We start from the raw sequence: 21,064 nt of genomic DNA, 5'->3' as shown, positions 1-21,064 counted from the left end.
CCAAATTGTACGCACTTCTCACCGTAAAATTACCATTCTTTTCATGATTCCACGCTAGCACATCATCAACAAGACTTGATGGTATCCTAATTTTGCAAATCTCTAGAGCATCAAACTCATGGAACAAACTATGAATCAAAGGCCTATTCCACTCACTTGTGTTTGGAATAATCAATTGGTTGACCCAACGATTTCTGCTCCTGTTCTTAAGGGACATGATCGACATCCCTTCTAGGCGAGGGATCTAATTATGTCTACGAATTTGGATGCCTTTTCCATTTCCCACTCTCCATATCATTGCCCTTCTTTAATAACTCAAGCCCATGTTCAATCCCTCGCCAAAGAGGAGATGCATCCGAGGGGAAGACCGTATCCATGATATTACCTTTTGGATAATACTTTGACTTCAAAACTCTTGCACACATACTGTCCGGCCTTTGAACAAGTCTCCATGCTTGCTTCGCCAACAAAGCTTGGTTGAAAATTCTCATGTCACGGAACCCCATTCCGCCTTGCGATTTAGTACGAGTCATTCTATCCCATGACATCCAATGTACTTTCTGCTTGTTTTGCTCATCGCCCCACCAAAAATCTCTAATGAGTTTTTCATACTGATCACAGAAACGAGCCCCCATCTTGGAAATGCTCATAGTGTAAGTGGGAATATCCCGAGCCACTGATTTTATGAGGTTGTCTTTCGCACCATGAGACATGAACCTCTGAGCCCAGTTTGTAAGCCTTTTAGTGAAACGAGCTGAAATGGGTTGAAAGTGTTTACCTTTCATGCGGCCTTCCGGGGTTGGCAGGCCTAAATATTTCTCCTCAAAAGTAGAAGTTGTAATATCCAAAGTACTAGAAATAGCATGCCTGACCAGTTCTGGACACGCCTGACTAAACAAAATAGAGCATTTTCCGGGGCTAAGAAGTTGACCAGTACCTTGCTGGAATAAAGATAGAACATCTTTCACACTTCGAGCTTGAGCTTCCGATGCCTTGAAGAAGAGCAAACTATCGTCTGCGAACAACAAATGCGAGATCCCTGGGCTTCCCCTGGCTACTTTAATTGGGGTAATGTGTCCAACTTCACACTGCTTGTCCAGGGCCATGGAGAGACCCTCAGCCACAAAGAGGAACAAGTAGGGGCTTAGCGGGTCACCCTGCCTCAAGCCCCTCGTAGGGTAAAAGAACTCCAGAATTTCCCCGTTCATCCTCACTGCATATCTCACTGAGCGAACACAAGTCATTACCCACGATATCCATTTGTGGCAGAAGCCAAACTTGGACAAGGCACCTTCTAGAAACTTCCATTCGACGCGATCATAAGCCTTAGTCAGGTCTAACTTATAAGCGCAGTGAGTGTTCTGGGAAATTTTGCTCTGTTGGATCTTATAGAAGCACTCGAAAGCGATGCTGGCATTGTCAGTTATCATCCTTCCCGGGATAAACGCGCTTTGACTTTCAGACACAAGCTCATCGAGGAAAGTCCGCAAACAGTTGACGAGACACTTGGATATCACCTTGTAAATAACACTGCAGAGGCTTATTGGACGAAAATCTTTAAAGCACTCAGGCGAGTTACCTTTAGGTATGAGAACGATGACTGTGTCATTTATGCCCTCAGGCATAACTCCATTCACAAAGAACTACTTTACTGCAGCAACTACATCATCCCGCATAAAAAACCAATTTCTCTGATAAAAACGAGCCGGAAAACCATCAACACCCGGTGCTTTTAAAGGCCCAATTTGGAATAATGCATCACTAATTTCTTTCTCAGTAAACTCACAGCATAGCTGATCATTCATCTCAGGTGTCACTTTTGGCCGAAAAGAGGTTGAGCAATGCATCTGGATTTAGATTGTTATCCGCCTTGTAAAGCTCTTTGAAAAATTCAGTAGCACATGGACACGGAGATCGTTCCTAAGCCAAGCAGGTATATCAATGCTATTTATTACACGCATATAGCATCGTTCAGGTAAGGGGACGAGATTATCCCAAATGACATGATTTAACATTATAATAATACTCACTTCGTCCTAAAATGTAAGAACATGATAGTGATGCGGAAATACCATGGGTCGCATCTACGATGCATTCTCGGCGTGGCAGCAATGATGTAAGTAATTAGTTAACCAATAACTTTTCATTCACGGTTAGTACCCCATACATGTGATTATAAATAAAAATGATTTTTTATGGGATACATGCACCCCAATATAAACAATTATTGAAAAATACAGATTGCTCGTGGAGGGGGAGGGGGGGCTGTAGCCCCCCTACACTACACCCATGCCCTATATTTCAACCAGAGATCCAAGCACCCTTCTTTTTTTCTAACCGGGCTTCAATCACCCTTTTGTTGGAATCTGGCATGTCCAAGTCCCTTTCTGTACATGAGGGCCGGCCATGTCCTTTTATCGTTGTGCTGGCGATCTTGGCTGGTCGTCAGCAACATCGTTGCAAAGGAAGCATGAATTGACGATGTGCTTGAAGTGCGGTGGACTTCTCTTCATGTTGAGGGTTCCGTAGCCCCGACAAGGGTGCAGTGAGTTATGATCTAGCTCCGGTTGCCTGATTGTGGACGAGAACCCAGATGACTCCAAGCGATGCCTCATCAGTGTGCATTGTTGTTTATCTGGGGGTGTGGTTGTTCCCCGACACCGTTGTATCATGCCGTTTTCTCTCTCTCTTTGTTGTGTGTGTTTGTTGTGTAAGGGCCTCATTAATTTAATATATATAAGACGGTAGCTTTTTTCTTTTTCTTCTAAAAATGTCATGGTCAAAGCTTATCACAAATTCCGAGAGGGGGTTTCATACGACGGAGCCTCCTTTCTCTTTGCACCTTTGCAAACACACATTTTTCAGATACTTCCACTGCACATGCACGAACACGGAGACGGTTTTTAAATGTCCAAGAAACTTGAAATGGATTCATATTTTCTTTTGAGGGTTAATGGACTCATATGGATAAACTCCTCAGAACGAGCCCACCTCGCGCGGCCCAACAGCCCATTCCAGCCCACAGAGAAACCCTAGCCCCCATCCCACTCATATACCCCCTCCTCCTCCCAACGACCCATCTCTTCTCCCCGCCGCCGCCGCCTCCCCCTCCTCCTCCTCTTCGCCGCCGCCGCGCCACCGCCGTCAGCCATGGTACGCGCCCCTGCCCGCCCCCGCGTGACCACACCGGACGCGCGCTGACGGCCCCCTTGTTTCGTCGCAGGCACCGAAGAAGGAGAAGGCCCCGGCGGCGTCGTCGAAGCCGGCCAAGTCGGGCGGCGGCAAGCAGAAGAAGAAGAAGTGGAGCAAGGGCAAGCAAAAGGAGAAGGTGAACAACGCGGTGCTCTTCGACCAGGCCACCTACGACAAGCTGCTCACCGAGGTGCCCAAGTACAAGCAGATCACGCCCTCCGTCCTCTCCGAGCGCCTCAGGGTAACGCCATCCCTCCGGATCTCTTCTTGCTTGCTTCCTTCCCGAGAGAACTGAGATCGCGGGATGGTAGGATACGTGTGAAGTGTTTTGGGTCAGTCAGTAGTACTCTGTACAAGAACAAGAACACACGCATGCGCTCTAGGCCTCTGTAGATAGGGCGTATATGATTGTGCTCTGAATTGATTGCTTGCTGGATTCGGCTGCTGCATCTTTGTTGTTAGTTTTTGACTTTTTGTGCAGTATGACAGTTCACTCTGGTCATTGGATACCCTCAGATTTTGGTTGGCGTGCCATGGTATAGCTAGGATGCAGTGGATTTGATATCACCATTCAGTGATCATTTATGTCTTGTGTCACAGTATTTCCATAATCTGACTTGGACATTGTACAGTGCTAATGGTGTTTTGCCTGGGTCAACATCACCATTGACTTGTAGCGTTTCATGGAGTTAATATGACTTGATGTTGCTGCTGAACACTAAATTAACCTGTCCCTGCATCTTACTGTCAACAATTTGTGCCCGGCTTGCCTTGAACTGTACGGAGTACATTAGAGCACTGCAAGTTGTGTTTAGCTATTTACCCTTGCATGTACCTGTGCTTCAAATTTGTGACTGCTCTTCTGCCATTTCCAGTTATGCACAATGTATATTATGTATCATCTGTGTTGTTTGATTTATAAATAGTGCTGATGATCTTACTCACCCTTTGTCTACCTACTACCTGCAGATCAACGGCTCGCTCGCTCGCAGGGCCATCAAGGACCTGATGGAGAGGGGGCTCATCAGGATGGTGTCAATCCACTCCAGCCAGCAGATCTTCACCAGGGCCACAAACACCTGATTTACCTCATGTGTTGGCTGCCTGTTTTCTAGTCCAGTAGACTGAGATGTCGCTGTTATATTGACGTTCATTATGTTCAGCGAGGCACTTTGGCACTCGTGCCACAAGTATGTTGAATTGCTTTTGAGTTTTTGGTACAATCTAAGACGCAATGAAATCTACCTTATATTATCAGACTGTGTTTGTATTTGTTGCTGTCCCTGTTTGCATGTTTCTTCAGCTATATGAATGTTCCATCTGGTCGTATAATTGAACCTTATTTGTAGCTGCATAGTGCCCCTAGTTGCGAGGGTAACGGTTTATAAGATTTAGTTCCTCTGAAGTAGATTTTATTTCGGGAGGATTAAATTATCGTGCGCATGATTTTGATGCAACTCTGTGTGGTTTCAATTTGCCTGAATAATGGTGGTTGTCTGTACTACCTGGCTTCCCCATTGTTGTGCCCGTTTCTTTTGACCCAACTCTTTAATAACTCGAAGGCCCTAATTCCTGAATCAACAGAAGTAAATACAAGTTCTTATTTAGTTTCATTTCACATCTTTGCAACATAATTTTTGGGATGTTCTGTTTTCTCTTCTCAACTCGAAATACAGAAAGCTACACTATGAACCAGTCCAATAGCAAGTTTCAGCTGCTAAAGCTTGTTACCCCCTTTGATATAATGACGTTTTGGTAGATTTGAACGGAGGGAGGTACAATACAAAGTTGTACCAAATCAACGACAATTAATATGGATTGGACTATCTACATAAATCTGAGCAATCTATCTATTTTTCACCTTGCTTTTGGAATTTCTTCCTCTGTTAACAATTATAAGATGTTTCAACTTTTTTCTGATTCGGATGTATATAGACGCATTTTAGTGTGTTTATTCATTCATTTCAGTCTGTATGTTGTCCAGATTAACATCTCATAATTGTGAACGGGCGGAGTACTAATTAAAAGTAATGCCAGAGCCTTATGTCCCAGCTCAAATGACTGGACCACCCTGTGAATTGTAGACATGGAACACACAGAATTCCAGAACTGCACCCAGGGGCCAATGAATTCTTGATTTTGGGAGGATCGAATTACCATGTTTGTGAGTCCTTGAAGTATACATATGCCTGCATAAAAGTTGTTGCTAGTACATACGCATTTACCCATTATTTTCCTCTGATTCTCCATAATTTACCTCTCAATCAACAATGTCAGTTTAACTACATGGAACAAGCAGCACAGAATTGCAAGACTACATGTGTTGCCAAGTTCACCCAGGGGCCAATGGATTCTTGGCAGTTTTGATGCATCCGAGGACCAAACCTTACTTGTGGTGTGCTGGCTTCAATCTTGCCAGCAAATTGGCATTCTCTATGCATCACATTGTGTGCCTTGTCTCTCACAAGGGACAGGACAACAGACATCATGTCCTCGGTTCCTCCACCTGTCCAAGAAAAGGAAATCAAGACTTCTATAAATTGCAGTGCACCCTCACTCATCATCTCCACAGCCACAAGCACCAGCAATAGTAGCTTCAAGAGCCAGGATCATCTGTGATCTAATGGCTTCCATGAACCTCTACTCCTTGGTGCTGGTGGCGGTTGCCCTGGTGGCCGCGCCGATGGCCGCCATGGCCGGCGACCCGGACATCCTCACCGACTTCATCCCGCCAACGTCGATGGTCGGCATGCCGATGAACATCACCGGCGACTACTTCACCTACACCGGCTTCCACCCGTCGCCGCTGCCGCCGCTGGCCTTCACGCTCACCAAGGCCTCCATGGCCGAGTTCCCCGCGCTCAACGGGCAGAGCGTGTCGTACGCCAGGCTCGTGTTCCCACCGGGCACCGTCAACCCGACCCACACCCACCCGCGCGCCTCCGAGCTGCTGCTCGTCCTCGACGGCGCCCTCTCCGTCGGCTTCGTCGACACCGCCGGCAAGCTCTACACCAAGGACCTTGTCTCCGGCGACATGTTCGTCTTCCCCAAGGGCCTCGTGCACTACCAGTACAACCAGGGGACAACGACCGCCGTGGCGCTCTCGGCATTCGGCAGCGCCAACGCCGGCACCGTGTCCGTGCCCGTCACCGTGTTCGGCACCGGCGTCGACGACGCCGTGCTCGCCAAGTCGTTCAAGACCGACCTGCCCACCATCCAGAAGCTCAAGGCGGCGCTCACCCCGCCCAAGAAATAAGCCCGTCCGTGTGTCGTGCCGTATGTTTGGTCTTGTTCTTGGCACTTTGTCCGCCGTGTTGTGTTTTTGAATTTGTTTTGCTTGTTGAAATAACCTACCTGCCGAGCTATGCAGGCAACCATGTACTGCATGCACATGGTACGAGGAATTTGGTGGTGAAATGATGTTGAGTTATGTGTGTTTGCAATGTCGTCTTGATTTGAATCAAACGGTTTGTGTGTTGATCTTTGGAACTCATGATCTTGACTCTTTGAGTTGTATATGTTCGCGATTTGTATTGGGTTGTGTGTGGTGAGTTGGTATATACCATTTTGAAGGTATCCCGCGACTCCGCTCGCGGCCGCCGCCGCCGCCACCGCGCAGCCCCCTTCGCCGCCCTCGCCCATGGCCCCCTTAGCCCCCGCCGCTTCCCCTGCCGCCGCCCCTCCCCTTCCCCCTCCCAGCCCGGCCGGGGACGAAGGCCCTGACCCGGATCCCGACCCGCGCCTCTCTCCGGCGGTCTTTCTTTTCGCCCCTGCTGCTCCGGCCCCGGCGCCGGCCGCTCCGGCCCCTGCTGCTCCGGCCCCAGCGCCCGCCGCTTTGGCCCCGGCCGCCCCGGACCTGGCCGCTCCGGCCCCTGCGGCTCCAACCTCGGCGCCCGCCGCTCTGGCCCCGGCCGCCCCGGCTTGGGTGGAGGTTGGGAGACGGCGCCGCCCGAGCCTGGAGAAGGTGGCTGCTCCCCCTCCCAGGAAGGTGTTGGAAATATGAGAAAATTACTACGAGATTTAATCAAAATAAACAGAATATAAATCATGACCACAGCAGCAGAGATTAAACTAATCATGCAAACTAGCATAGCAGATGAACATATCACATCTAGGGCACATACTAGAAACATGAATTCTACCACGATCTCGAACAAGAAGGATAGAATCACATACGGTGCAGCGGGTGCAGCACCGCCGGCGTTGATGTTGTCGCCCATGTCGTCGAGGATGAGGTTGCCGAGGTCGGGGAAGAAGTCGTCGTTCGCGAAGTCGTCGCTGCCAGCAGTCGCGCGAGTGCGCTCCCCAAAAACCTGACCGCTCCTCTCCCGTATAGGATCACGAGAGGCGAGGTTCCGGAGGCCTGCTGTCCCTTCTCGCGGTGCACGCCGGAAGGAGGGATGGAGAAGACTAGCTTGGCGGCGCAATGATCAGGAATGGTGATGAGAAACCATACGAAGCGGCGGCTAGGGTAGACGTCTGCCTGACTATATATTGCGGGCCGGGTAGGTCGTGGGAGTAAACCCCACGTCCGAGTCGTCACGATCCAAAAGAATCGGAAACGGTTCAGTAATTAACGCGTCCGTTAATTATTAATTAATGGCTCATTAATTTTCCCATGCAGCAAAAATATAGACAATGTGCATAGCTCTGTCCTCGGCTCGGCTCAATCCCGCAACCCGCGGCGCGTCGTGGCGAGGCGAGCGAGGAGGAGGAGCGCGCGTGTAGGTCTCCTCTTCTCATGCTCATACAAGTGGTAGAAGATCTCACCTTATAAAAAGGTGCAACTCTCTCTCAACTTCCAATGTGGGACTAAACTTTAGCCTCACTCACTCCACTCACATGTGTGCATGAATGAGGCAAGAGAATTTCAGAATTTTAGTTGGGCTTTGGGCCAAAGGCCTACTAGCAAAATTCCAACAATCCCCCACAAAGTCTCATTGGCACATCTCATCATTTAGTTCCAAAACATTGTTTTATATATCGGTGCTTAGTGGAGACTATGAAGTTGAACTTCCACTTAGAAATTTATGCTACACTAAATCACAACTTGAATAGTGGACTATGCCTTGAACTACAAGTTTTTTGTGAAACTAGTTTCACACAAATTCTTGACCGATACTGGGCTGTCGCAAGGCTTCCCCGCGGGTGGAGCGTATACGTCATACTTCAGGGCCTTTCATGAATTTATTAGAGAACACCCAATTCTCATAGACTGCGACGTTGATAGTCAAATTCATATAGGTGTGTTCCTCAGAAGATATTCTGCAGGACAACATCTCTGCTTACCCGAATAAGCCACTTGGAACACATTAAGATAATTATCAACCTGCCATGCAGATCAGGAGAGTATTGCATCTTTACGGAGTGGGATAATTAATATAGGGATACTCTCCTCCCAGCTGACCAACAGCTTGTCTCCCACTTCTACTTCACGGGATCTCCGATCACATAGAGTGGGTTACCACTATGGAAAACTCATGCGGTGGGTCTCAAACCCATCTCCATCGATGCATTATCTATCACATTACATGATAGACCCTTTGTGAAGGGATCTGCCAAGTTTTTCGACGTTTGGATATAATCCAACGTAATAACTCCGGAGTTCCTCAATTTTCTGACAGATTTTAGTCTCCTCTTCACATGCCTTGAGGACTTCATATTGTCCTTAGAATTGTTTGTCTTGACGATCACAGTTTGATTATCACAGTTCATCAAGATAGGGGGTATTGGTTTTTCAACCATAGGTAAGTCCATCAAGAGTTCACGAAGCCACTCTGCTTCAACAGTGGCAGTGTCTAATGCTGTGAGTTCTGCTTCCATAGTTGACCTCGTTAAGATGGTCTGCTTGCAACACTTCCAGGAAACAGCGCCACCACCAAGTGTAAAAACATAACCACTTGTGGCCTTAATCTCATCAGCATCAGATATCCAGTTTGAGTCACTATAACCCTCCAGTACCCTTGGATACCCGGTGTAGTGAATCCCATAGCTCGCGGTGCCTTTCAAATAGCGCATAACTCTCTCAAGCGCATGCCAATGATCAGCTCCCAGTTTTGACACAAACCGACTCAGCTTTCTCACAGCAAAAGAGATGTCAGGCCTCGTGGCACTCGCCAAATACATAAGCGAGCCAATAATCTGAGAATACCTCAGTTGATCTCTAGCAATCCGTCGATTCTTTCGAAGCAACACACTAGCATCATATGGAGTTGGAGAAGGCATGCAGTCGCTATACCCAAAACGACTCAAGACCTTTTCCACATAATGAGACTGAAGCAGTGTGATCCCACCATTCTCATCTCTCAACAGCTTGATGTTTAAGATAACATCAGCTACTCCTAGATCCTTCATCTCAAAACAGCGAGATAAGAAATCCTTAACCTCCTTGATTAAATCAAGTTTGGTTCCAAAGATCAATATGTCATCGACATACAGACAAAGAATAACTCCTTCGCCCCCACCATAGTGATAGTACACGCACTTATCACCATCGTTTACTACAAAGCCGGCAGCAGTTAATGTTCTTTCGAACTTCTCATGCCACTCCTTAGGAGCTTGTTTAAGGCCATATAAAGACTTTAATAACTTGCACACCTTTCCTTCCTGACCAGGTACTACAAAACCATCTGGCTGATCCATGTAAATTTCCTCCTTCAACTCTCCATTAAGGAAAGCCGTCTTAACATCCATTTGATGAACGAGAAGACCATGTGAGGCAGCCAGTGATAGTAGCACCCGAATTGTGGTCAGTCTAGCCACGGGTGAGTAAGTATCAAAGAAGTCTTCACCTTCTTTCTGGGTATAACCCTTGGCCACAAGCCGTGCTACTTTTCAATCGTACCATCAGGTCTAAGCTTCTTCTTGAACACCCACTTACATCCTACAGGTTTGCACCCATATGGACGGTCAGTGATCTCCCAGGTACCGTTAGCTAAGATGGAATCCATCTCGCTACGTACAGCTTCCTTCCAGTAGTCAGCATCAGGAGATGCATAGGCTTCTGAAATAGTCCTGGGTGTGTCATCCACGAGGTACACAATGAAATCATCACCAAAAGACTTTGTAGTCCTCTGTCTCTTACTCCTCATAGGAGTTCCATTGTTACCCTCAACAGGATTCTCAACGTGTTCCATCGCAATGGTGGGTTCAGGAATTATAGTGAATTCCTCACTAGATGGAGTATGTATCTCCTGATTTGATGAACTCGACATATCCTTCATAGGAAATATGTCCTCAAAGAAAGTTGCATCATTTGATTCCATAATCGTACCAACATTCATGTCGGATACCTCGGATTTTATTATCAAAAATCTATAGCCGATGCTATGAAAAGCATAGCCCAAAAGAACACAATCCACGGTTTTTGGTCCAAGCTTGCGCTTCTTGGGAATTGGTATATTGACTTTCGCCAAACAACCCCAAGTACGTAGGTAAGAGAGTTTCAACCTTTTCCTTTCCCATTTCTCAAATGGAGTCATGGTCTTATGCTTTGTGGGAACTCGGTTTAGGACATGACACGCAGTCATTAGCGCCTCCCCCCACCATTCCTTGGATAGACCCGAAGTGTCTAACATGGAGTTAACCATATCAGTTAGAGTTCGGTTCTTTCTTTCGGCTACCCCATTTGACCGGGGTGAGTAGGGAGGCGTCCTCTCATGGATTATACCATGTTCCGCACAAAACAGATCGAATTCATTGGAAAAATACTCTCCACCACGATCGGACCTAAGCCGTTTAATTTTTCGATCAAGTTGGTTCTCTGCTTCAGCTTTATAGTTTTTAAAGAAAGTCAAAGCCTCATCTTTTGATTTCAGAAGATACACATAACAATATCTAGTGGAGTCATCAATCAACGTCATGAAGTATCTCTTTCCACCTTTTGTCAACACGCCATTCATCTCACAAAGATCAGAATGTATAAGCTCTAGTGGCGCCAAGTCTCTTGCCTCTGCAGTCTTATGGGACTTGCGAGGTTGCTTAGCTTGCACACATACTTGGCACTTGGAGCCTTTGACAGTAGAGATTTTTGGAATTAAATTCATATTGGCTAACCGCGTCATGCAACCAAAGTTAATATGACAGAGTCGTGAATGCCAAATATCAGACTCATTATTGTGGCAAACATTATTAATAACTTTAGTGCAAATATCTGACAAAGATAGGCGGAACAAGCCTCCGCACTCATAGACTATTCCAACAAATTGTCCACACTTAGAAATTACAACTTTATTGGATTCGAAAACCAACTTAAAACCATCTTGACATAAACGGGAACCGCTAACGAGATTTTTATTAATGGACGGCACATGATGAACATTCTTCAGACGCACAGTCTTCCCCGAAGTAAACTTCAGATCGACCGTAGCAACACCTCGAACGATGGCATGTGACCCGTTTCTCATCAGCACGGGTGAATTCCCTGTTGCCTGGTAAGAACAAAACATGGAGGCGTCAGCACAAACATGTACATTGGCACCGGTGTCAATTAACCAATCAGGGGATTGAAATACTGAAAGGATGGTAGGAAAAATACCGTACCCTGATTCCTTCATATCAGTATCACCGATGACAACATTAGCGGACTTGCCGCTCTTCTCATGTTTGCGCTCCTCAAAGCGGTTAGGACACTTTGGAGCCCAGTGATTAGGATCACCGCAGACATGGCAAAATCCCTTCCCCTTCTTATGAGAATTCTTCTTGAAGTTGGTAGAATGTGATGGCTTGTTCTTTGTATCAAACTTGCCTTTGCCCTGAGTTTTGTTCTTATTGTTTTTGTACTTGTTGGGCTGGGAGTTCTTCTTCTGTACCATGTGGGCACTAGAACCTCCCTCAGCAACTCGAGCACGTGTGTCCTTTGCTCTCGTCTTCTCTTCAACATCAAGAGTACCAATGAGATCCGCAACGAAAAACTCCTGTCTCTTGTGTTTCAGGGAAGTAGCAAAATTGTTCCACGAAGGTGGAAGCTTGGCAATGATGCCTCCGGCAACAAATTTGTCCGGTAACACACACTTGAAGTACTCAAGTTCTTTTGCGAGCGACTGTATCTCATGAGCCTGTCGTACAACAGGGCGCTCATCAGTCATCTTGTAGTCATAGAATTGCTCCATGACGTACAACTCGATGCCAGCGTCCGAGGCACCAAACTTGGCCTCGAGCGCAGCCCACATGTCCTTGCCGTTGTCAAACGACATATACGAATCCACAATGGAGTCATCAAGAACACTCAGAAGAGCGCCTTTAAAGAGGGTATCGATCTTCTCAAAAGCTTCCAGCTGTGCTGGATTAAGATCGCCCTCAGGCTTGCCCTTGGTGGCATCATAGCAGCCCATGGTCTGAAACCAGTAGACTGCTCTCGTGCGCCACCTCTTATATTGCGCCCCCTTAAAGGCAGGCGGTTTCAGATGCGCAGCAAAACCACCCGGAGTAAATTGCCTATAATCAGGTTTTTGGATTGTTGGAAATATGAGCAAATTACTACGAGATTTAATCCGAATAAACAGAATATAAATCATGACCACAGCAGCAGAGATTAAACTAATCATGCGAACTAGCATAGCAGATGAACATATCACATCTAGGGCACATACTAGAAACATGAATTCTACCACGATCTCGAACAGGAAGGATAGAATCACATACGGTGCAGCGGGTGCAGCACCGCCGGCGTTGATGTTGTTGCACATGTCGTCGAGGATGAGGTTGCCGAGGTCGGGGAAGAAGTCGTTGTTCGCGAAGTCGTCGCTGTCAGCAGTCGCGCGAGTGCGCTCCCCAAAAACCTGATCGCCCCTCTCCCGTACAGGATCACGAGAGGCGGGGTTCCGAAGGCCTGCTGTCCCTTCTCGCGGTGCACGCCGGAAGGAGGGATGGAGAAGACTAGCTTGGCGGCGCAATGATCTGGAACGGTGATGAGAAACCATACGAAGCGGCGGCTAGGGTAGACGTCTGCCTGACTATATATTGCGGGCCGGGTAGGTCGTGGGAGTAAACCCCACGTCCGAGTCATCACGATCCAAAAGAATCGGAAACGGTTCAGTAATTAACGCCTCCGTTAATTATTAATTAATGACTCATTAATTTTTCCATGCAGCAAAAATATAGACAATGTGCATAGCTTTGTCCTCGGCTCGACTCAATCCCGCAACCCGTGGCGCGTCGTGACGAGGCGAGGCGTGGCGTGGCGAGGCGAGCGAGGAGGAGGAGCGCGCGTGTAGGTCTCCTCTTCTCATGCTCATACAAGTGGTAGAAGAGCTCACCTTATAAAGAGGTGCAACTCTCTCTCAACTTCCAATGTGGGACTAAACTTTAGCCTCACTCACTCCACTCACATGTGTGCATGAATGGGCCAAGAGAATTTCAGAATTTTAGTTGGGCTTTGGCCCAAAGGCCTACTAGCAAAATTCCAACAGAAGGATGCTGGACTGCCTCGCACTTTCAAGCAGAGGACTTTCGGCCTCTGCTTTCGGTGCTTGGCGTCGGACCACTTCGCCGCGGGCTGCCGCGGCCCTGTCCGGTGCTTGGGATGTGGCCACTCCGGCCATCGCGAGCGGGAGTGCTTGGCACGGCATCCTGCCGGTTCAAAACCTCGTCGCCCCCCCTCGCGCCTACCGGGCCTCGTCAGCGGCCTCCCCCCTGCAGCGGATCGCCTCCAGCCCCACTTCATCGACCTGGTCGCACTTGGGCTTCGGTGGTTTCTCACCAAGACAACCTTGCGACTGATGGTGTCGTGCCGGCGGCTGACCCCGGCGTGCCTCCTACTGTTTTGGAGCCCTTGCGGCCTCTCCTTGCAGCTCAGGCGGAGGCGCTCGGCGCTGAGCTACAGGCCTTGTTCGCTGCTCGTCTTGAGGTGCTGTTCAAGCCTCTTCAAGACTTGGTTGCTGCTGTGGAGAGTTGGACTGCTCAAGTCTCAAGCCTATGGGAACCTATGGAAGCTATCGGGGGCAGCCAAGACCTTGCCAATGTTGAATCTGCTCCTCCTGCTGTGGCCGTTGGTGAGGATTGTAGTGCGCTTGTTGTGGCTGGCTGCTCAGCTGAGTGGAGTGAGAAGGCTCAGTCCGTTAATGATCCGCCTGCCTTGGAGAAGGTCATGCTCGAGGATGATCCTCCTGACTTGGCTTCTGTCCTACTCGGGATGGTGAGTCAAGGCGTGGAGGAGCGGGCCAAGGTGTCTTTTTGTTTTGACATGGTTATGTCTGAGGTGGAGCCTGTTGAGCAGTCGACACTGGAGGAGCCGAAGGTTTCTAGTGCTCCTTGCACCAGCAAGCCTTCAAAGGAGCTGATCCGGATGGATGCAGATGAGCCTCTTGGGAGAGCCTCCTCTCCGTGGGGGGAGTTCCTCGAAGAGCTTGCTCTCACTGTGTCGAGCTCGCCGCAAGTTTTGCAGGTGGGAGAGGCTGCTCCTTCTCTCTTACAGCGACGAAGCTGCCGTTTGGACAAGAAAAACAAAGATTGCGACATTCCTGTAGCCAAGCACGCGGAGTATAGGCGGGCGGAGGCCTTTGGAGAGGTTCCAACACTCAAGAACAAAGGAAAAGCATCTAAAGAAGACCTGAATGAGAAGATGCAACACTATCTGCAGATGTACAAGAAGGAACACACGCCCAAGGCGATTGAGGCAGTGCACGCATTAGTTCAGGCCAATGCTTGACCACTTCTGTTGGGAGGGTGCACTTCGGTGTGCTGCCATTGTAGAGAGTTTGTGGGTGTTTACGGAGTTCGTCTTTGTTGGACACAAGGCATGGCCTCCGTTCCTAGGTCTGGGGGTGCTTGTTTCCGGCACAGGTGATGTGCCATGAATTGTTGGATGTGGTTTTTGCCGGTTTCCCATATTAACCGCGTGTTGTATGGTTTTCGGGTCTGGTTTCCCTATTAACTAGACCACTTTCCCTTTTCTATAATGCAAAGGCAGAGCATCTGCCGTTCACGCTCAAAAAAAAAAAGAAAAAAAAGAAGGTACCGAGGCTGTCTGATACACAGTTTCAGCTTGGCATATGCACCTGTTTTAAACAGTTCAGACTTAACAAAAGTGTACAATTATGTGCATGACGAAATTTTGGCATGCCAAATTTGAAGCAGTGAACTTTGCCGTCAAAGCGCGGCGGTGAACTTGGTGATTAGAGCTTTGTTTTCTAGAACTAAGGGATAGGGACTAGCCAGAATGGGGATTCAACAGCTTTTACGATATGTTGTGGCGTAGTGAATGCAGGACTATCTGACACTGAAATTTGTTCTTAGCTAATCTTTAGTTACATTTATATTTGGATGTTTCATTTGTGTCAGAGTGTTAAAACAAGATGGAACCATTTTATTTGGAGAGGCCATCTACAGAGTCTGCATAGGGTCATTCGGAATGAAAGTATTCTCCCCGAAATGGTGTACAGAAAGCAAAGAGGGACCCTCGTCTATAAGAGCTTAATTCATATGATACGAAATGTAAGATGCCCTAAGTTTTTCAGAATCGAATGTATATAGGCATGTTTTTATGTGTTTGTTCATTTATTTCAGCCTGTATGTAGTCCATATTAAAATATCTAAAACATCTTATATTTGTGAACGGAGGAACTAATAAGTTTTAATTTGTATAGAAGAATGTCATCGCTATGTTATAATGCACATGCAGGAGAAAATTGCTAGTGAAATGAGCTTGAATTATAGTGTATGTTTGCAATGTGGTCTTGATTTGAATCAAACGTTTATGTGTTGATCTTTGGAGCTCATGATCTTGACTCTTTACTTAGAGCACCTCTCCACAAAAAGCACCGCATATGTGGGTTTGGGCATTTTTTGCCCCGAAGAGATTCCGCGTATCAGTCGGCCCGTAAATATTTTTAGGGTGACCTGGATATTCCACCCCGCAACCGCTATATACACGACACCGGGAGGGGGGGGGGCTTTTAGGGTTAGACTTCCGGATCCCCTCCGCCGCTAGCTCTCACATACTTCGGCGAGAAATTCAACCCTCGTTGCCTCTTCTTTTTCCCTTGATGGCTGGCGGATGGGCGACAATCCGTGGCGGGTCGTCTCCGCACAAGAAGGAACGCCACGACACGGAGGCCGGCAGCTCCAGTGGCACCATGGAGCCATATCGCTAGAAGCAAGCTCGTGACAGCGGCGGGCGGAGCCCTTGGGCCAGCTTCCACAAGCTCGACGCCAACCTCTATCGACACTTCAAGAGGTGCCGGGAGGCCGATGCGGAGCTTATCACCGTGGAGCGCACATATGCGGCCGGAGAAGAAGTGTCGCCGACCGTCTCGCTGCCGCCAAGGAGGAGCACGCCCTCGCCCACGCATTCCGCAAGTTCGCAGTCAAGTTCTACCTCGACATCGACGAGTGACGGTCGATTTAGCTATTAATTCGTAGCCCGAAGTTTGTATTTCCTATGTATGCACTATGTTTGTGTGATGAACTATTTTCTAGCACGAAGATGTTTTTAAATATGCAGTACTGATTTACAGGATATGTTCCACCGGAGCATGCACGGTACCACAAATAAGTTTTCGGGGGAACCCTAAAACAATTTTGCAGTATGAGATTTCAGCGGATCCGCTAGAGATTCTCTCACATATGTGTGCAGTTTTGTATTTGGTTGAACCTCACTGTGTCTGGTGACTTTTGTGTTCCATTTTGAGGGCACCAACTCTGTATGGTACATAGTTTCAGTTTGGCATATGACATTTGTTTTCAACCGTTCACAACTTTGATGTTTATGTTAGTTGGTGTTAGTAATGTTTCAACATGGGTGTGTGTGTGTGTGTGTGTGTGTGTGTGTGTGTGTGTGTGTGTGTGTGTGTGTGTGTTTCTTAATTTTTCTCTACATCTGCTATTGACGCTGAATATTCATTTATGGATGGCTAGACACGACAAAACACACCCATGTTGCGGACCCTGTTCGTCGTCATCGCTGGAACCTCGCCTACTCTTCATGTTCATCTTCTAAGGTAAACCAGTTTCATCTTCCATAACTAGTTTTTCTTACTTGTGTTCTTTATTTAAGTTAGTCACCCAAGACATTCAGTAAATCTTTTTTTTTGCTTTGTTTAGTTGACCCTTGACTCAATGGAGCACCATGCCGGACAGAAGAGGGGCAACACTCCTTGAGGATTTGCCTGGGGAGCTCATCGACAAGTTACTCGTCCGGCTAACACCCAAGGACGTTGGTCGTTGTCGTGCCGTCAGAACGTCCTGGCGTGATGCCACCTCCATGAGTGAATTTATGCTTGAACACCACCACTCGCAGCGATCACTCCCCATAATCAATGGGCAGGGGTGGCCAGCCACTTTCATCGTCTTCCATGATGTGAGTGCCAAAGCTTCCAGTCAAGAAATCTAGCCATATCTTCCGGGTGCCAAACAACATTTAGAGAATAGCATCCAAGCCGCTTGTGATGGCTTCCTCATCATCTACCGGAGATCTCAATTCTACATTTGCAACCCGCTCATCCGCATGCATGCTGTCCTACCACAGCCTCAACTTGGGAAAGCCGACAACAACGTAATCGGTTTCTACCGGCACCATCCTACTGGAGAATACAGGGTGCTCTGGGTCTCACGGTCACATATATTCAGCTTATATGTCCTCACAGTGGGATCCACTGAGCCGAGGCACATCATAGTCAGAATACCAACTACATCAAGACGTTGTGTGGGACATGCTTCCGTGGAACATATGCTACTGAATGGGTTGCGTTATTTGCCTCATTGTCCACCACCAATAGACCACCATGGCAGCCTGCATTGGTGTCCTTATTCCACCAATGAAATTACGGGAGACAGGAGAGACATTATTGTGTTTGACACAAAAGTTGAGTCATTCCGGTGGATGCGTGGTCCTGCCCAGCCGTACTCTAATAGGAGGTTATTCAAAATGAAGGAAACACTTGCTTTTTGGGGCAGCTCGACTCCTCGTTTCACTGCTATGGATGTTTGGGTGATGCTGGATTATGACGCCAAAATATGGTCTTTCAAGTATCAGATGATGTGTCAACGGTGGAGGCATCACGACAACTTTATTTAACTTCTTTCAAAAAGAAAATGAAAACACCACTTCATTCAACAGTGCAATGGTTCAATGATATGGTTGTCCTCAACGAGCGTGAGCTGCTGATCAGGTTTAATTCAAAATATGTGCTGCATCTCGACATTGATGGCAAGTTCTTAGGGATGGTGAACATAGGAAAGAGTCAATATCGCATGTTGCTCACTCAACACCGCCTCAAAGATAACATTACACCAATTATGTTCCGTGAGATGCAAGAAGAAGACAAGGAGTCTCCATTCTCAGCAGGGCTTGTGTAATGTCGAAGACTACTCGTTTGTTTTCCCCTTGGATTCACATCATGTATTTCATTCGTACTCTTCTCATTTATTGTTATATCAGTACTACCGATAGAACATGTGATTTTGGATAGCAACTGGATGTCATTAGTTGGTGCTTATTATGATGCTATGAACATCATGGTAATGTTCTGAACCATGGAGTATCTATGTATGCTGTTGTAACTTTCCATTGTTCATCCATTCACAAAGTTTTACTCCTAATTCACATTGTTAAGAAGCAAGAATGACACTATTAAGATAAGAAATTTGGTCTTGCTCACGTCCTTTGAGTGAATGTATTTTTGTAACAGGAATGCACCCAGGCGTTTTCCTAGAAGCTAGGTATTGCATTTTCGTTTGTAATGTTTATTCCGTATGCAAGGCTGATAGGTTGATCGTTGTTGTTCAAAATGGAATTTGGTCCTAAGTCTTATTAGTACTCCTATTTGTTCCCCTAGGCCTAGCTCACGATTCGTTCCCCTCTTCAATCCCCAATCCACAACCATCTGTTCATGATGCTAACTTCACCAAAAAACCAGTGAATTCCTTGCAGTTTTGATGCACCCGAGGAGCAGAAACATCACTGGTGTAGGGACACCCGGGAGTTGAGAAACCACACGCTCTCCTGGTCTTAATCTTAGCCAGAAAATGGTTACTCACCTTGTGTTCGTCACTCACAAGGGACAGAAGAACAAGACATCAACTCCTCGGTTCCTCCAATTCCTTTCCAAGAAATGGAAACCTGGCTGCCTATAAATAGCAGCTTATCAATCATATCCTCCATCAGCACGGCTACAGGCATTCACCTAGCAAAAGCTTCAAGCTCTGCTCTAATGGCGTCCATGAACTTCTACTCCATGGTGCTGGTGGCCATTGCGCTGGTGTCAGCCCCGCTGGCTGCCGTGGCCGGTGACCCTGACATCCTCACTGATTTCGTCGTGCCCACAACGCTGATCGGCATTCCCATCAACATCACCGGCGACTACTTCACCTACACCGGCTTCCGCCCCGTGCCACTGCCTCCATGGCAGAATTCACGGTGTCCAAGGCCTCCATGGCAGAATTCCCTGCTCTCAACGGGCAGAGCGTTTCGTACGCCAAGCTCAGGTTCCCGCCGAGCACCGTGAACCCGACGCACACCCACCCCCGAGCTGCCGAGCTGCTCCTCCTCCTCGAGGGCACGCTCTCTGTTGGCTTTGTTGACACCGCTGGCAAGCTCTACACCAAGGACCTTGTCGCTGGTGACATGTTTGTGTTCCCCAAGGGCATGGTGCACTACCAGTCCAACCAGGGGTCTCGGCCCGCGATGGCACTCTCCGCGTTCGGCAGCGCCGCCGCGGGGACCGTGTCCGTGCCCGTCACCGTGTTCGGCACCGGAGTGGACGATTTTGTGCTCGCCAAGTCATTCAAGACTGACGTGCCCACTGTGCAGAAGCTCAAGGAGGCGCTCACTCCGCCACCCAAGAAATAAGTCCGTCCGTTCAAGACTGATGTGCCAACTGTCCTTGTGTGTGTTTTGAATTTTTCTTTTTGCTTCTTGAAATAACTGACCTGCCAAGCAATGCAGACAACCAAGTACTGCATCCACATGGTAGGAGCAATTTGGTGGTGAAATGATGTTGAATATGTGTGTTTGCAATGTCATCTTGATTTGGATCGAATGGTTTGTGTGTGTGTTGATGTTTGGAACTTGTGATCTTGACTCTTTGAGTTACATATATGTTCGCGATTTTGTATTGGGTTGTGCCTGGTGAGTTTGTATACCATTTTGAAGGCACCGATGTTGTATGATACACAGTTTCAGTTTGGCATATGATACATGTTTTAAACAATTCAGACTTCACAAAAGTGTACAATTATGTGCATGATGAAATTTTGGCATGTCAAATTTATAGCAGTGAACTAATTAAGTGAACTTTGCTGTCAAATTGTGGCGATGAACTTGGCGATTAGAGCTAAGGGAGAGAAACTAGCCAGAGGGGCGATTCAGCAGTTTTTAGCTACGATATGTTGTGGTGTAGTGAATGCAAGACTCATCTGACATTGAAATTTGTTCTTAGTTCTGTCCATACCAAGATTGTAGCTAATCTTTAGTTACATTTATATTTGGATGTTTCTGTGGCGATAGATAGTTAAAACAGCACAGAACCATTTCATTTCGAGCGGCCATCTACTGAGTTCCATAGTGTTATTTAGAATGATAGGATTCTCCCCAAAATGGTGTATGGAAGATAGAGAGGGACACTTGTCTTATGTTGTGACCTGTAATAATAAGTGTGATTTGTATAGAAGAATGTGCATCCATCGCTATATTATTATGCACATGAGAAAATTTCTCATGAAATGAGCTTGAATTAAGTGTATGTTTGGATAAGATGAAGCCTGCTCCTAGAATGTGAGTGCGTCTAAATCAGCTCGAGGAGTGGTCAAAGCGGAGGCAGAACATGTAGAACCGGAATGGACACTACTGAAAACCTTCATACTAGTCCTTAATAGAAGTTGTGGCTTGCTTGTCAACACACACACACACACACACACACACACACACACACACACA

At 47.3% G+C, this 21,064-nt stretch overlaps 2 protein-coding genes and 2 pseudogenes across 2 annotated transcripts; all 4 read left to right on the top strand.

Annotated features, from left to right (window-relative positions):
* Positions 1-3,013: 3,013 nt before the first annotated feature.
* On the top strand, positions 3,014-4,446 carry LOC123087402 (40S ribosomal protein S25-2). The gene is made up of 3 exons (XM_044509402.1): positions 3,014-3,153; positions 3,224-3,433; positions 4,162-4,446. The coding sequence occupies exons 1-3, from the start codon at positions 3,151-3,153 to the stop codon at positions 4,273-4,275; spliced, it is 327 nt and encodes a 108-aa protein (XP_044365337.1). The 5' UTR covers positions 3,014-3,150; the 3' UTR covers positions 4,276-4,446.
* Positions 4,447-5,780: 1,334 nt separating this feature from the next.
* LOC123082510 (putative germin-like protein 9-2) lies at positions 5,781-6,494 on the top strand. The gene has a single exon (XM_044504836.1). The coding sequence runs from the start codon at positions 5,816-5,818 to the stop codon at positions 6,446-6,448; it is 633 nt and encodes a 210-aa protein (XP_044360771.1). The 5' UTR covers positions 5,781-5,815; the 3' UTR covers positions 6,449-6,494.
* A 10,763-nt stretch (positions 6,495-17,257) lies between these two features.
* LOC123082506 (F-box protein At5g18160-like) lies at positions 17,258-18,486 on the top strand (annotated as a pseudogene).
* An 854-nt stretch (positions 18,487-19,340) lies between these two features.
* Positions 19,341-19,978, top strand: LOC123082509 (germin-like protein 9-3; annotated as a pseudogene).
* The last annotated feature ends 1,086 nt before the right edge of the window (positions 19,979-21,064 follow it).

The sequence above is a fragment of the Triticum aestivum genome, chromosome 4A (genome assembly GCF_018294505.1).
Source record: "Triticum aestivum cultivar Chinese Spring chromosome 4A, IWGSC CS RefSeq v2.1, whole genome shotgun sequence".
Taxonomy (NCBI): domain Eukaryota; kingdom Viridiplantae; phylum Streptophyta; class Magnoliopsida; order Poales; family Poaceae; genus Triticum; species Triticum aestivum.
The sequence above is the reverse complement of the archived record's forward strand: the minus strand, read 5'-3'. Positions and strand labels throughout refer to the sequence as shown.

Bases quoted from the DNA above. Each gene is read 5' to 3' on its own strand.
- LOC123087402 (XM_044509402.1), top strand. The intron at 3,434-4,161 runs GTAACGCCATCC...TACTACCTGCAG, and splicing joins TCCTCTCCGAGCGCCTCAGG to ATCAACGGCTCGCTCGCTCG.
- LOC123082510 (XM_044504836.1), top strand. From the start codon at position 5,816: ATGGCTTCCATGAACCTCTACTCCTTGGTGCTGGTGGCGGTTGCCCTG.